At 40.7% G+C, this 15,458-nt stretch overlaps 1 protein-coding gene across 1 annotated transcript in view; it reads right to left on the bottom strand.

Moving 5' to 3' along the window:
- Positions 1 to 214: 214 nt before the first annotated feature.
- Positions 215 to 15,458, bottom strand: part of LOC126237024 (IQ domain-containing protein E-like) — a 285,500-nt gene continuing 270,256 nt past the window's right edge. The window contains exon 8 of the mRNA XM_049946781.1: positions 215 to 344. Coding sequence (XP_049802738.1) covers positions 296 to 344 — 49 coding nt within the window. The 3' untranslated portion in view covers positions 215 to 295. The remainder of the gene's footprint in view (positions 345 to 15,458) is intronic.

Here is a 15,458-nt window from a genome sequence, read left to right as displayed (position 1 = left end):
CACTTTCCTCTTTCCCTGTTGATTTATTAAGAATTTGTAAATGAAAGTAATTCTTATGTTGCTTTATTACCTGTTATTATTATTATTATTATTGGTATCATTATAACAACTGTTGTTACATAGTTATTATTTATTTTCAACAGTTCTCATAATATCAACGTTATTTCACACAGATGATTTTTTTATACTTAATTCCCATAACTTCTTCATTAAGCACTTTCATTTAATCTGTAGTTTCCATTTTCACTTATAATGATGAGTCACACCTGAAGTTTTGTTGTTCTGTTGATCTTCACTATAATTTATGCCCCTTTTGAATTAAATGCAGAGAAGGAAAATGCCACCTGAAAGAAATTACAGAGATGCACTTATGTCTGGTCTTACTCAGTATATCTCTTTTGGTTCTAAGTACACAGATTGATAGATCTATAAAAACAAAATAATGAATTACGTCAACTAATAATACTAAAATAATCCACATTTCACAAATGATAAGATTTTTAAAACTCTTAGTACAATTGATTAAAAATTATTCAGTCACTGTTACTGTATTAAGATGACTAATTTTTAATCAGGTCAGTCATCAGTGTCCTTCCTTAACACGGGTGAGTCAAAATCATACCATGCTTCAATGATTAAATAAAGTCACTTATATATGGCTCTGAACACAAAGAAATGAATATTGATAAAATCAGTTCTTACATTACACAAGACAATATGTATAAAATTTGTCAGCCAGTAATATAACTACACAAAACATGATATTTCAGACTGTGAAATTGCAGCAACGTGAATAAACCAATGGCACAACTTTATATCATTATGCGTCATTTTTCACTGGTTAGATAAGCACTTTGCAGTGTGGTACTTCAACCCCAATACTACAGGTTCTCTCCAACATGAGAGGGCAAACTGTTGCAGTGGCTTGCATTTACAGTGTCAAATCACATTACTATGATCGCCAAGTAACATCCAGACTAATGGTATACAGTGTACAGATAAAATGTAAGAAACTAAGTGAGTTGCTGATTGATCTCCAAGCTGAATAGAGTGAATGATACTTATTATGGTGAAGGGGACATATCTTCTCCATTTTATAAATTCACCAGGAATTACAATGTTATCAGTGCTTCAAACAACTGTAAAATATGTGTGGGGCAGGTTTCACACAGTGAACGTGATGACTGAGGTGGTTCCACCTATGAGGTGTGATCAAACAGTAATGGGAATTTTTTTAAATTTCACAGGCCATTTACATCCAATTTTCAAAAAAATAAATTGTCTTGTTGGTACACAGGTTCCTGGCGTATGTTTGCATATTCAGCTGTTTTGAATAGTTAGTTTATTGTTGACAGCTGAAAAGGCTACATGTATTTTTGAGCACTCAGCAAATTTATACTTTTAAAAAAGAGGGTTCAAAGAATTTGCATTAAATTTTATTTGAAAAATGGAATAAATTGCAGAACTTAATTCAAAATGTTGACTGTGGCTTTCAGTGAATCTGCTATGAGTAAGACAAGAGTTTATGAGTGTTATAAACATTTCAAAGAGAGTTGAGTAGATGCTCAAGTTGACAATCTACATGGATGCCGTAGCAAATCCATTACTGACAATAGTGTGGAAGAAATAATGAAAACGGTACTGGAAAATCGCCATCAGAGAGGTTGCTGATAATGTCAGTATATTCTTTGGCTCATGCCAATCGATTTTTCTATTTTTTTGTTTTTATGTTTTGGGAAGGAAATATGCAGTAGCCACCAGAAAGATCGCAGGAGGCGCACATCAGCACGGCGCATCACGGACGGTAGTTGCCGCAAGTAGAGTCCCGTCCACCAGAGGGCACGAAGAATTAGGACGCGACCTCTGCTGGCGTAACAATAACAACAACAACTCAGGCAGCACGGGCCATGCCCAGTGAGTTAACATCGAGCATGCCTAGGGCACAGTCCCGGTCTACTCCAAGTGAAGTGCGACGTAAACGTGAACAGTGTTATTACACAATTGGCGACAAGTAGGGTCGTTCTTTCGCGTGTTGCGTCGTTGTTCTGGTTTCGCAGCTTCTCCACGGCATGGAGGATTTAGTGCAGGTTTTGGTTGAGCAGCAGACGGAGCTCATGGCCGCCATGCTTCCGGCGTTGCTCTCCACGCAGTCTGCTCCAGCGCCGTTCCCTCCTCCCTTTCCCCCATATGACGAGACGGCGGAAGATTGGGACGCATATGAACATCGCCTTCGGCAGCATTTCCAGGCGTTTCATGTTGCCGAGGTGGAGGTATGTCGTGCTCTCTTCTTGTCTTGGATATCTCCCTCGCTGTATCAAGTTTTGTGGCAGCTAGCGCCGTTGCAGGAACCCTCGTCCTTGTCTTTTGACGCACTGTGTTCATTGCTGTCTTCATATTATCGCCGCCGCACGCATGTTGTGGCGGCTAGGGTCGAGTTCTATCAATGCAAGAAACAGCCCCATCAGTCTTACTGGGTGTGGGCCGCTACCCTGCACGGTCTTAGTCGCAAGTGTCATTTTTTCACGGAGCAGTCGGAGAGTCGTATGCCCACGTTATGGTACGCGACGTCATTTTTCGTTCGGCCCCTGATAGGGAGGTCCGACAACAGGCCCTGCAGTTAGAAGACCCTTCCCTCGAGGAAGTCCTGTCCATTGCTCAATCGTATGAAGTCTCTCATGCCGCAGGTCGACAGCTGGAAGCGTGGTGCGACGTCGTGGCGGTTCAGGGTGACGCGGCCGCGTCCACTGCGTCCGGGGTGGACGACGTGCGAGCGGTACAATCCGGCCTTACGACCGCTCCCGCACGGCGCGTAAACAGAATTCCGGCCGCCGGCCCCTGTTGCCGTCATCTGCGTCGTGCTATATACATCATGATCGGTCAGAGTGCCCCCAGCGTTGGGCCGTTTGTCGCAAATGTAATAAAAAAGGTCACATTGCTAGTTTTCCGCTCAGCCTCAAAACAATCGAAGGAAGCAGGTACAGAGGACATGGACATTGACATTCAGGAAGTTTCATCGGGCCAGGCTCCCGATGCATCGGCACACAAACTCTTTATCGAGGTGTCGGTTCTGTCGCGCTGGTTACAACTGCAAGTAGTTAAGGGCGCGGCAGTTTCGTTGTTGAATGCACAAACTTATTCCGACCTTGGATCGCCCCCATTGGCGCCAGTTTACCGACATCTACGCGGTTATGGTAAACAGTTCATTCGCCTACTGGGTCAATTCACTACCGACGTGACTTACAAATCAGTCACTTGGCCTATTACCTTTATTGTTGTCAGTGACGTGAGCTCTGCTAACCTCTTTGGCCTGGATGCCTTTCAAGCTTTCGGTTTTTCTATCGCTGACACCATTCAGTTGGTCTCCGAAGACGTTCCCGATCAATCATTAGAATCTTTGATCTCAGACTTTCCAGATGTCTTTGAGGAGGACCTGGGGCGTGTTTCAGATTTTGAAGCTCACTTAACGTTGAAGGCGTCGGCTCGCCCACGCTTTCTATGCGCGAGGCAGATCCCCTTGGCTCTCCGCCCTCAGGTAAAGGAAGAGCTAGACCGGCTGACAGCCCTAGGGGTTGTTCTTCCCATTTCTTCTAGTGAGTGGGCTTTGCCCCTCGTTATTGTAAGGAAGCCCTCAGGAAAATTACGTGTTTGTGGCAATTTCAAGGCCACTATTAATTCCCAATTGGTGGTGGACACCTATCCTTTGCCTCGTGCTGATGAATTGTTCTCCGCCATGGCGGGAGGCCAATATTTTTCGAAAATGGAACTTTCGGAGGCTTATCATCAGATACCACTTGATGAGGACTCCAAACGGCTGGCGGTCGTCAACACCCCGTTTGGCCTTTACCAATATCAGCGGTTGGCCTTCGGAATATCCAGTGCCCCAGCGATATTCCAGCATTATCTTGAGCACATCACGTCGACAATCCCTCATTGTATTAATTACCTGGATGACATAATTGTCACAGGCCGCAGCACGAAGGAACACTTGCACAACCTTCGCACCCTCTTTCTCAAATTCAGGTCTGTGGGCTTGCGTTGCAACCTGCATAAGTCAAACTTCTTCCAACCGTCCATTGAGTATGTGGGCTACACCATCTCTCAGCATGGCGTCCAGCCACTAGGAAGTTTGGTCCACGGTATCGTCGACCTTCCTCGGCCCGCTTCGCTGAAAGAGTTACACGGAGAATTCGGACGCGACCTCTGCCGGCTTAACAACAACAACAACAACAACTCAGGCAGCACGGGTCGTGCCCAGTGAGTTAACATCGAGCATGCCTAGGGCACAGTCCCGGTCTATGCCAAGTGAAGTGCGACGTAAATGTGAACAGTGTTATTACAAAATATATAGCAGCAAAGTTTGTTCCAAAATTGTAGAATTTCAACCAAAAACAATATCACACAGACATTGCTCAGAAATTGCTGAATGAAGTCAACAATGATCCAGAACTTCTAAAGAAGGCTATAACATGGGTACTCAGGTATAACATCAAAACCAAGGCCTAGTCCTCTGAAAGGAAACTGTCTGAATAGGGGGAAAAAATCGATAAGTTTGGTCACATGTGAAAGATCTTCTCACTGTTTTTCTTCAATTACAGTGGAGTAGTTCGTCATGATTTCCTGCCTTATGGTCATATGGTCAGTAAGGAATACTACTTGGAAGTTATGCACACTTTGTGGAAACAGTCCAAGCAAAATGACAGGAACTGTGGCAAAACCACACATGGAAATTGCATCACAATAATGTGCTGCTCACAGCTCAACGCTTGTTTGTGATTTTTTGGCAAAAATCAAAACTGTTATGTTGCCTCAGCCACTGTATTCAGTGGACATGGTCCCCTGTGACTTCTTTCTATTCCCGAGGCTACAGAGAACCATGACAGGACGTCATTGTGCCACCACTGATGAGATAAAAATAGGATCACTGAAGGAGTCGAATACCACAACAAAAAGGGAGTTCCAGAAGTGTTTCAAAAACTGTGAAAAGTACTCAAATGTTGGGTAATGTTCCGGAATATTGTGGACCATTCGATGCCTTTTTGGTATGCTCTGGAATTCGCCACAGGTATGGTTATCAGTTTGTAGGGCTATATAAAGCATGACCCATCAAGGGTTTGAATGTCAGTTTCTTATCAGTGATGAAGCAAAGAACTGAAAAAGTAGTGCAGTGAGTGAATAAAAACAAAGAACAACTATGATACAGACAAGCCTGAGTTTTACACAACAAAAAATGAGATTTATTGAATTCACCAAAAAAATACCACTTCTCTGGGACCATTAGATGCTGGATGTACACAATCGTATGAAAAAACAAGGACTGCCTCACTCACACACTCTCGTACAGCTGCACGACAGAACCCATCTCAGGGATATCAACAAAAGCATCCAAGCTGAATTTCCCAAATGACAAGAAGATCCAGAACTGTACAACATAATAGTGGAAAACGTGGTTCATGGACCATGTGGGCCATTAAACCCCAATTTGTCTTGTATGAGTGATGGAAAATGTACAAAAGAAATACCCAAAATCATTTTTGCATGATACACAAACTGGAGTTGATGACTATTCCAAATACAGAAGATGATTCATCCAAAAACAATGGGTTAACAACAAAAGTACAAATACAAGGCAGTGACAAACTGGAAATAGGTAACCAATGTGTAGTGCAGAGAATTAAAAGACAAACGGCCACAATACACAAGAGACATGATAAAGCAATTTTGCAGCATGACAACGCTCGACCCCACGTTGCACAAGAGGTCAAAATGGACTTGGAAACATTATAATGGGAAGTCATATCCCATCCACCATATTATCCAGATGATGCTCCCTCTGACTATCACCTGTTTAGATCAATGGCGCATGCCCTGGCTGACCAACACTTCCAATCTCATGAAGAAGTCACAAATTGGATCAATTCGTGAATCGCTTCAAAAGATGAACAATTTTTTTGAAGCGGGATTCGTACATTACCCGAAAGATGGGAGAAAGTAGTGGCCAGCGATGGAAAATACTTTGAATGATACATGTGTAACCAATTTGTTTCATTAAAGCCTCAAATTTTGGGGAGAAAATGGTGGAAGCAAAGTTGTACACCTTGTATGTGAACAAAGGCAGTGATATGGCAATACTTCAAATAGCCAAAGACAGCGCATAACAAAACAGAAACAACAAGATCCTCGCACACCAAATAGGAAGATACATCAACAGTAATGAAGCAGTGTGGTGGATTTTCAGTTTTCCCATATACGAATGTGAACCAACTGTGCAACATCTAGCCGTACATTTGGAGAATGCAGAGTTTACTTCATAAAATACACTACCAGAAAAATTGTAAGTGAATCACCTCAGAACATAACATTAACAGCTTTTTACTGACTGTACAAATGGATCCATGAAAACATTACTATATGTTGACGTCCCTACCTATTATGCATGGAACACAACAAGAAACATCTTTTAATGATGAAAACAAGGAACTCCAGTACAAGATCATCCAGGAATCATGAAAACTGGCGCACTAGCCCAATATACACTATACATCCTAATAACATTGAATGTTTCTCTGTCTGGATGTTGCTACATGAAATACGGGGACCAACAAGTTTCACAGACTGGAAAACGATAATCACTGGGAATTAACACTACAAGAAGCCTCGATCACAGCCTCAACTGAACAAATGAGCCTAATTCTAACAAAATGTAAGCCATTGTATCCAAAACAGCTGTGAGACTCCTTCAAAGAGAGTATGAGTGATGACATACTGTACCAAATTTGACAAGCTCATCTGAACTGACCATCAAATTCAATGATGACATCTTCAATGGAACACTCATTCAACTAGGTGATAAATACTTAGCAATAAACAACAAGACGTTAGTACAAACTGGGATGCAAACACTACAAAAATACATTATTGGTGTGCCAAACTTCAAAATTACAAAGGAAAAAAGCTACACCATAAACAAACTATGTAATGCATTGCTCACAACATACCACTCCTCAATGACAATCAAAAGGAAATTTACAACATTGTCATGGCTCAGATCGACAACAACACTGGTGGAATTACTTACTTGGATGCACCAGGCAGCAGTGGGATACCGTTTCTAATAAATCCATTACTGGCAGAAATACATGCTGAACAATATAATGCCCTTGCACTGGCATCATCCGGCATTGCCGCCACACTTACAGAATGGGGACGAACTGGCCATTCCGCCCCAAAATTACCATTGAATATAGCCGAGGAACAATTTCTGTTGTGTAAAATCCCAAGAGCAGCTGGATGGGGTGAACTTCAAAAGCAAGCTAAAATTATCTCCTGGGACAAATGCACAATGGCACATAAAAAATCACTCAAAGCCGTGGACAGAACATTACACGACTTGCGAGAAAACTGAAGTGATGGGAGCAGCTCTACTCATACTCTCAGGAGATTTTTGACAAACACTTCCAGTTATCCCCTAGTCAACACCAGTAAATGAGATCAGTGCATGCTTACAAAAACCACATCTTTGGCCATACATACAAATACTGTGCCTAACAAAAAATGTGAGAGTTGAACTATCGAAAGACAAAACAATAGTACATTTTTCTCAACAACTTTTACAAACAGGTGAAGGCACATATCCCACTGACCAGATAACTGGCCTCATGAAACTCAACAGTGATTTCTGCTGAAAACAGCTCACCAATCAAATTTATCAAGACATTGTTCACAACTATAGCAGTCCAGACTGGTATTTGAACGAACAATCTTTGCAACTAAAAACAATATTGTTGACAATATCAACTTTAATATTCAAAAGAAAATTCCCAGTGAAGAGAGAATATACACATCAATCAACATGATGAGTAAATGATGAAGAAATTGTGAACTTATCTACAGAATTTTTACACTCTTTGCAAGTTCCCGGAATGTCGTTACACTGCCTTCGACTTAAAATTGGATCACCAATCATGCTACTCATAAAAACTATGCAATTAAACAAGGATAATCATCAAACAGCTATGGAATAACATCACTGAAGCCGAACTTAAGACTGGAAAATACAAAGGACACACACTATTTATACCCAGAATACTACTGATCTCTACTGAACTGCCATTCCAATTTAAAAGACCACAATTTCCAATCAAATTAGTCTACAATTTTACAATTAACAAAGTGCAAGAACAAATTTAAAATATTGCAACATCAACCGCAAAGACTCCTGCTTGTCTTATGGTCAACTATACGTAGCTTGCTCTTGAGTGGGAAATTCGAAAACTTTGTGCATATATATCACAGATAACAAAATAGAAAATGTTGTTTATAAACAAGTATTTTATGCATTCAGAATATGTTTTCATTAAAAAAAATTACCTCTTATACTTGAATAAGTATTGTAAATAGTTATAATACATTTTCAATAAAACTTTTTTACCTCTTATACTCTAGATTTTATCCTTTTATTCTATCAACCGCACACTCTCATACCAACTTCCTGAGTGAAGTCTGGTACCCCAGCTAGTATTACATAAAACATGGTTATGATATGTAGGCAATTATTATCATTAGTATTTGTAAAATTACTTTCATATAGTGTTCATTAAAAAATGACAATCATGCCACTTGGGACCTGTGGAATGGTACATTAGCTTATTTGTTTTAGTTGTAAATATTTGTCATGTGTAGTTGTTTTTCTGACATGTTCCACATCCTGGAGGGCCTCCTCACTATGGATCAATTGGAATGAAAGCAAATCTAATCTAATCTAATCAAGGAAAAAGTTGACATTCTTAACTGCCAAGATAGTCACTGTGAAAACACATATAGGCATCTGCACAATACCAGGACATTGGTAACTTATTATTGAATGAAATAATGCAGTTTATGTGTAAACAGCAAAGCTTTTTTAACCATATATACATCTCTAGCTGCTTATGAAGAATTGTATAAAACTCTTGAAACCCAGGTATGTCCCATTACCATATTTAACTTGAAACTGTATTAGTATGAAAGCTAAAACAGTGCAAATTCATGCACACTTAAGTCCTGTTAAGGATAGGGAATTATCACTTTCCATTCACTGAGCAAGGTGGCACAGTGGTTAGCAGACTGGACTCGCGTTCAGGAGGACGGCTGTTAAAACCCACGTCTGGCCATCCTGATTTAGGTTTTCCATGATTTCCCTAAATTACTTCTGGCAAATGCCACAATGGTTCCTTTGAAAGGACATGGCTGATTTTGTTCCCCATCCTTCCCATATCCAATGGAACTAATTACCGTGCTGTTTGGTCCCCTCTCCCCAAGTCAACCAACCAACCAACCAACTTTCTATTACTATAAAATCTTGAATAATTAGTTCATGGTATAAATCAAGTTAACTTGCAATGAAAAGTTACAGTTTCATGAACCATAAGGTAAATTGAGTAACATAGACTGTATTGTTTAGGTGCACCAACAATAAACTGAATCTTATAAACACAATAAGCAGATGTTATCTTAAAAGAGCATAATACCAGGTTTAAATTTGTGATTATGAGGTAACTGTAATAAGCATGGACTCCCTTCAGAATGCGCTTGATCATAGGTGGTTACAAATGCTTTCTAACAATTTGCCATAAGGAGGTAATAGAAAGGGGCACAAAAAACAACATAAAATAGTTTCATTGTTGGCTGAGTCTCCAACACAAGAAGGGCCAGACCACAATACAAAACAATAAGCCTAACTGCTTACTGGCTATGCACAAAATGAAAAAGACTCCCTTCCTAATGGCAGAACATCAGGGAGGGCACCAGTCAAATGCGATAAAAAGGGAAGCACAATGCCTCAGTGATAAATTGATGGGAAGAGGAGAGAGTGAACCAGTACTGCCAGAAGCGTTCAGTGTGAACTACCTTAACTTTGACAGGATGCGATACACAGAACAGCATCAGTGTGTGGCGTATCATGGTAGACTGGTGTTGTAAAATTTTGGGCACGACTACAACAGAACCAGTTCTTATCATTAGCGTAACATGAGGATCTATTTGATAACTGCTTCTCCCAGCTAATAATTGTTATTTTGCCAAAGAAATCTAGACCTGGGATTCTGTAGCAATGTTATCTGTCAAGCAGTGTAAATGGCACTAAATTCATGCACAACAGTAATCTTATACAACCAGCAAACCAGCTAAATGCATGTTAAGTAATCTCAACTACACAAGAGTAAGGATTTTTAGCAATATTCAGTGCTATTGCACAATAGTTTCATTACTAGTTGCAGATCGTCTATCCAATTTACCACTGCTCTTATTCGCAGTGGTAACACTTTTCTTTAAGTAAAACGAACAGTTTTGACACACAATACCACCAGTATCAGTTGCAAAGCAATTTAGAAAAGATTGCTGTATGGTGTGGCAGGTGGCAGGTGGCAGTTGACGCTAAATAACGAAAAGTGTGAGGTGATCCACATGAGTTCCAAAAGAAATCCATTGGAATTCGATTACTCGATAAATAGTACAATTCTCAAGACTGTCACTTCAACTAAGTACCTGGGTGTTAAAATTACGAACAACTTCAGTTGGAAAGACCACACAGATAATATTGTGGGGAAGGTGAGCCAAAGGTTGCGTTTCATTGGCAGGACACCGAGAAGATGCAACAAGTCCACTAAAGAGACACCTTACACTACACTCGTTCGTCCTCTGTTAGAATATTGCTGCAAGGTGTGGGATCCTTACCAGGGGGGATTGACGGAGGACATCAAAAGGGTGCACAAAAGGGCAGCTCATTTTGTATTATCATGTAATAGGGGAGAGAGTGTGGCAGATATGATACACGAGTTGGGATGGAAGTCATTAAAGCAAAGACGTTTTTTGTCGCGGTGAGATCTATTTATGAAATTTCAGTCACCAACTTTCTCTTCCAAATACGACAATATTTTGTTGAGCCCAACCTACATAGGTAGGAATGATCATGAAAATAAAATAAGAGAAATCAGAGCTCGAACAGAAAGGTTTGTTCGTTATTCCCGCGCCCTGTTTGGGAGTGGAATGGTAGAGAGATAGTATGATTGTGGTTCAATGAACCCTCTGCCAAGCACTTAAATGTGAATTGCAGAGTAGTCATGTAGATGTAGATGTAGATGTGCACAACACTAATGTATTGTTTCCTCTTAAAAATATTTCATAAATGTCGTTACAAAATAACCAGGCTTCATACATCAGCAGAGATCAATTTTTATTGCATAAGATGTTGTTTGCACTATAGTTATAGATTATTCACACTTTAAGTGGAATTTATAACCTTTGAGTGGGTTCTGGGCCACCAATACAATAATAACCATCAAGATTTATGTCTGTTTAAAAATTCAATTTAAAGCTGTCACTGCAATATTTCACTAAGATGGCAGCTAACATAAGACAATTACTTATCGAATTTCCTTCAGGCCACTTCCTCATCCTCTCAAACCCAGAACCTCCCACAGAAGAACCACAAAAGTCCCTCACTTGTGACAGGATACTTTTCAGGACTGGATCAGACTCTGGATGTGGCTCTCCAGCAGGGATACGACTTCCTCAAATCCTGCCCTGAAATGAGATCCATCCTTCATGAAATCCTCCCCACTCCACCAAGAGTGTCTTTCCGCCATCCACCTAACCTTCGTAACCTCTTAGTTCATCCCTATGAAATCCCCAAACCACCTTCCCTTCCCTTCTATGTGGGAATGACCAGCAACAATATATATCTGGCACATCGATAGACACACAAACATACACACGAAATTCAAGCTTTTGCAACAAACTGTTGCCTCATCAGGAAAGAGGGAAGGAGAGGGAAAGACGAAAGGATGTGGGTTTTAAGGGAGAGTGTAAGGAGTCATTCCAATCCCGGGAGCAGAAAGACTTACCTTAGGGGGAAAAAAGGACGGGTATACACTCGCACACACACACATGTCCATCCACACAAACATACACACAAAATTCAAGCTTTCGCAACAAACTGTTGCCTCATCAGGAAAGATCTTTTGTTATCTATGATTGTTCTTAAATAATAATCTTTCTTTTTTTTTTTGAACTGTTGTACTGATTGGATGTGATTGATGTCTCATATCACAGAGGTCTGTAAAAATTGTATTATGTTGTTAAGTAATATTTGAAAAATAGAGTTTCTGTGTCATTGACATCAACCCTTTTGTTTGAACTTTTATTTCAATATGATTCTCATCCTATGTTGAGTTTTCTTATATATATGAACAAAGATGATGTGACTTACCGAACGAAAGTGCTGGCAGGTCGATAGACACACAAACAAACACAAACATACACATGAAATTCAAGCTTTCGCAACCAACGGTTGCTTCATCAGGAAAGAGGGAAGGAGAGGGAAAGACGAAAGGATATGGGTTTTAAGGGAGAGCGTAAGGAGTCATTCCAATCCCGGTAGCGGAAAGACTTACCTCAGGGGGAAAAAAGGACGGGTATACACTCGCACACACACACATATCCATCCACACATATACAGACACAAGCAGACATATTCAAAGACAAAGAGTTTGGGCAGAGATGTCAGTCGAGGCGGAAGTGCAGAGGCAAAGATGTTGTTGAATGACAGGTAAGGTATGAATGGCGGCAACTTGAAATTAGCGGAGATTGAGGCCTGGTGGGTAACGGGAAGAGAGGATATATTGAAGAGCAAGTTCCCATCTCCGGAGTTCGGATAGGTTGGTGTTAGTGGGAAGTGTCCAGATAACCCGGACGATGTAACACTGTGCCAAGATGTGCTGGCCGTGCACCAAGGCATGTTTAGCCACAGGGTGATCCTCATTACCAACAAACACTGTCTACCTGTGTCCATTCATGCAAATGGACAGTTTATTGCTGGTCATTCCCACATAGAATGTGTCACAGTGTAGGCAGGTCAGTTGGTAAATCATGTTGGTGCTTTCACACGTGGCTCTGCCTTTGATCGTGTACACCTTCCGGGTTACAGGACTGGAGTAGGTGGTGGTGGGAGGGTGTTTTTAGGGTGAAGGCATGTTTGTGGAGGGAATATAAATAAAACTTAATGGGGTCACTGTGGGGGTGTTGTGAGGGTGACATGGTATTAGAAGGTGGAAAGTGTAACATGAGGCTGAAATGAAAATGAAAATAAAAATATATGGGGAGAGATAAAGGTGAACTGGAAAGTAACTGGAGATCTGGTGTGAATCCATCCTTCATGAAATCCTCCCCACTCCACCAAGAGTGTCTTTCCGCCATCCACCTAACCTTCGTAACCTGTTAGTTCATCCCTATAAAATCCCCAAACCACCTTCCCTACCCTCTGGCTCCTACCCTTGTAACCGCCCCAGTGTAAAACCTGTCTCATGCACCCTCCCACCACCACCTACTCCAGTCCTGTAACCCGGAAGGTGTACACGATCAAGGGCAGAGCCACGTGTGAAACCACCCACGTGATTTATCAACTGACCCTCCCACCACCACCTACTCCAGTCCTGTAATCCGGAAGGTGTACACGATCGAAGGCAGAGCCACGTGTGAAACCACCCACGTGATTTACCAACTGACCTGCCTACACTGTGACACATTCTATGTGGGAATGACCAGCAAAAAACTGTCCATTCGCATGAATGGACACAGGCAGACAGTGTTTGTTGGTAATGAGGATCACCCTGTGGCTAAACATGCCTTGGTGCACGGCCAGCACATCTTGGCACAGTGTTACACCATCCGGGTTATCTGGATACTTCCCACTAACACCAACCTATCCGAACTCCGGAGATGGGAACTTGCTCTTCAATATATCCTCTCTTCCCGTTACCCACCAGGCCTCAATCTCCGCTAATTTCAAGTTGCCGCCACTCATACCTCTACTGTCATTCAACAACATCTTTGCCTCTGCACTTCCGCCTCGACTGACATCTCTGCCCAAACTCTTTGTCTTTGAATATGTCTGCTTGTGTCTGTATATGTGTGGATGGATATGTGTGTGTGTGCGAGTGTATACCTGTCCTTTTTTCCCCCTAAGGTAAGTCTTTCCACTCCCGGGATTGGAATGACTCCTTACCCTCTCCCTTAAAACCCACATCCTTTCGTCTTTCCCTCTCCTTCCCTCTTTCCTGATGAAGCAACCGTTTGTTGCGAAAGCTTGAATTTCGTGTGTATGTTTGTGTGTCTATCGACCTGCCAGCACTTTCGTTCGTTAAGTCACATCATCTTTGTTCTTATATATATATATATATATATATATATATATATATATATATATATATATATATATATATATATATATATATATATATATATAAACCTTTTTATCAGCATAAGAAACAGTGCCACCAAAAAAGTGTCCAAACTAGTCCAGGCCTGCCATGGATTCAAGTCAGTCCCCCCACATACCTTAACTAATAAGGGAACGACACTGAAAATGAGAGTGAATGCATGTTGAATCAAATACACAATTAAATCTTACATTTGGATCAAGGTGATTAACACCAGAATCTCAACTGGAAAAATGACAATATAAACTAGCCAGACCATCTGATAAAATGTCACTGCTTCAACTTAGGTACATTCACATGGGATGTCAAAATAACCCCATGTGAAAAATGACAGGCTCGTAACCTTTCAAGTTAACATAAAAACTACAGGCATCTCCTTAAAAATACAAAAATTCGGATTGTAAACAAAGAATGGTGCACCATCAAGGTAGATATAATAATAAACACACATACAAAATTCTATTTTTATCATGTTAGAACACATTTGCTATCTTTAGTTGCCCTAGGTTAGAGAAACAATGCTACAACAGCTAAGTAGTATTGCGTTATCCCTCAAACTCAAGTAAGTGATGACAAAACAAATGTATATTAAGGTATGACGCAGCGAGCCACACAGCTGGCACCATCATCCCAATGTCATTTAAATATGATAGTAGTGAACCACATTTAAAGGCAAATATCACTAGAGGATGCAAACGATAAGAGGCAGACAGCTGTGATTGGTCAGCAATCCATGATGGCTGCCAGGAAGGTGAGAGGAGGGGTTTTTCCTTATGGCTGTAAGACAAAGGTTATGTGATTTATTCATCTCATTACGTACAATTTTCAGATTATTTGATTTGATGTACAGGAGTCATGTCAAGGTTTACAAAAGAAACTTATTTCTCTTTTTTAAGAGAAATACAAAAGTTTACATTATATTTTACATTTCTAAGTAACATCTATACATGTACATAAAATAATACATGTAATACAATCCCAGTGTTCGGACTGTGAAGCTGTCCTCAATGAATTCATCGACAGAATAATAACACTTTTCCACCAGAAGAGTAAAGAGCAATCTTTTCAGTGAACCAAGCTCCATCTTAAATATATTACTGCCTTTTATTTTATTGAAAATTTTTAACCCCATATACTCTGGCGTTTGGGCATAAAGTTTTAAACGATATGTTGGAAGTTTGAAGTTATCTCTGTGGCGAGTGTTGT

This window comes from Schistocerca nitens, chromosome 1 (genome assembly GCF_023898315.1).
Source record: "Schistocerca nitens isolate TAMUIC-IGC-003100 chromosome 1, iqSchNite1.1, whole genome shotgun sequence".
Classification (NCBI taxonomy): Eukaryota; Metazoa; Arthropoda; class Insecta; order Orthoptera; family Acrididae; genus Schistocerca; species Schistocerca nitens.
Note: the sequence above shows the minus strand (reverse complement) of the source record. Positions and strands in the feature narration are given on the sequence as shown.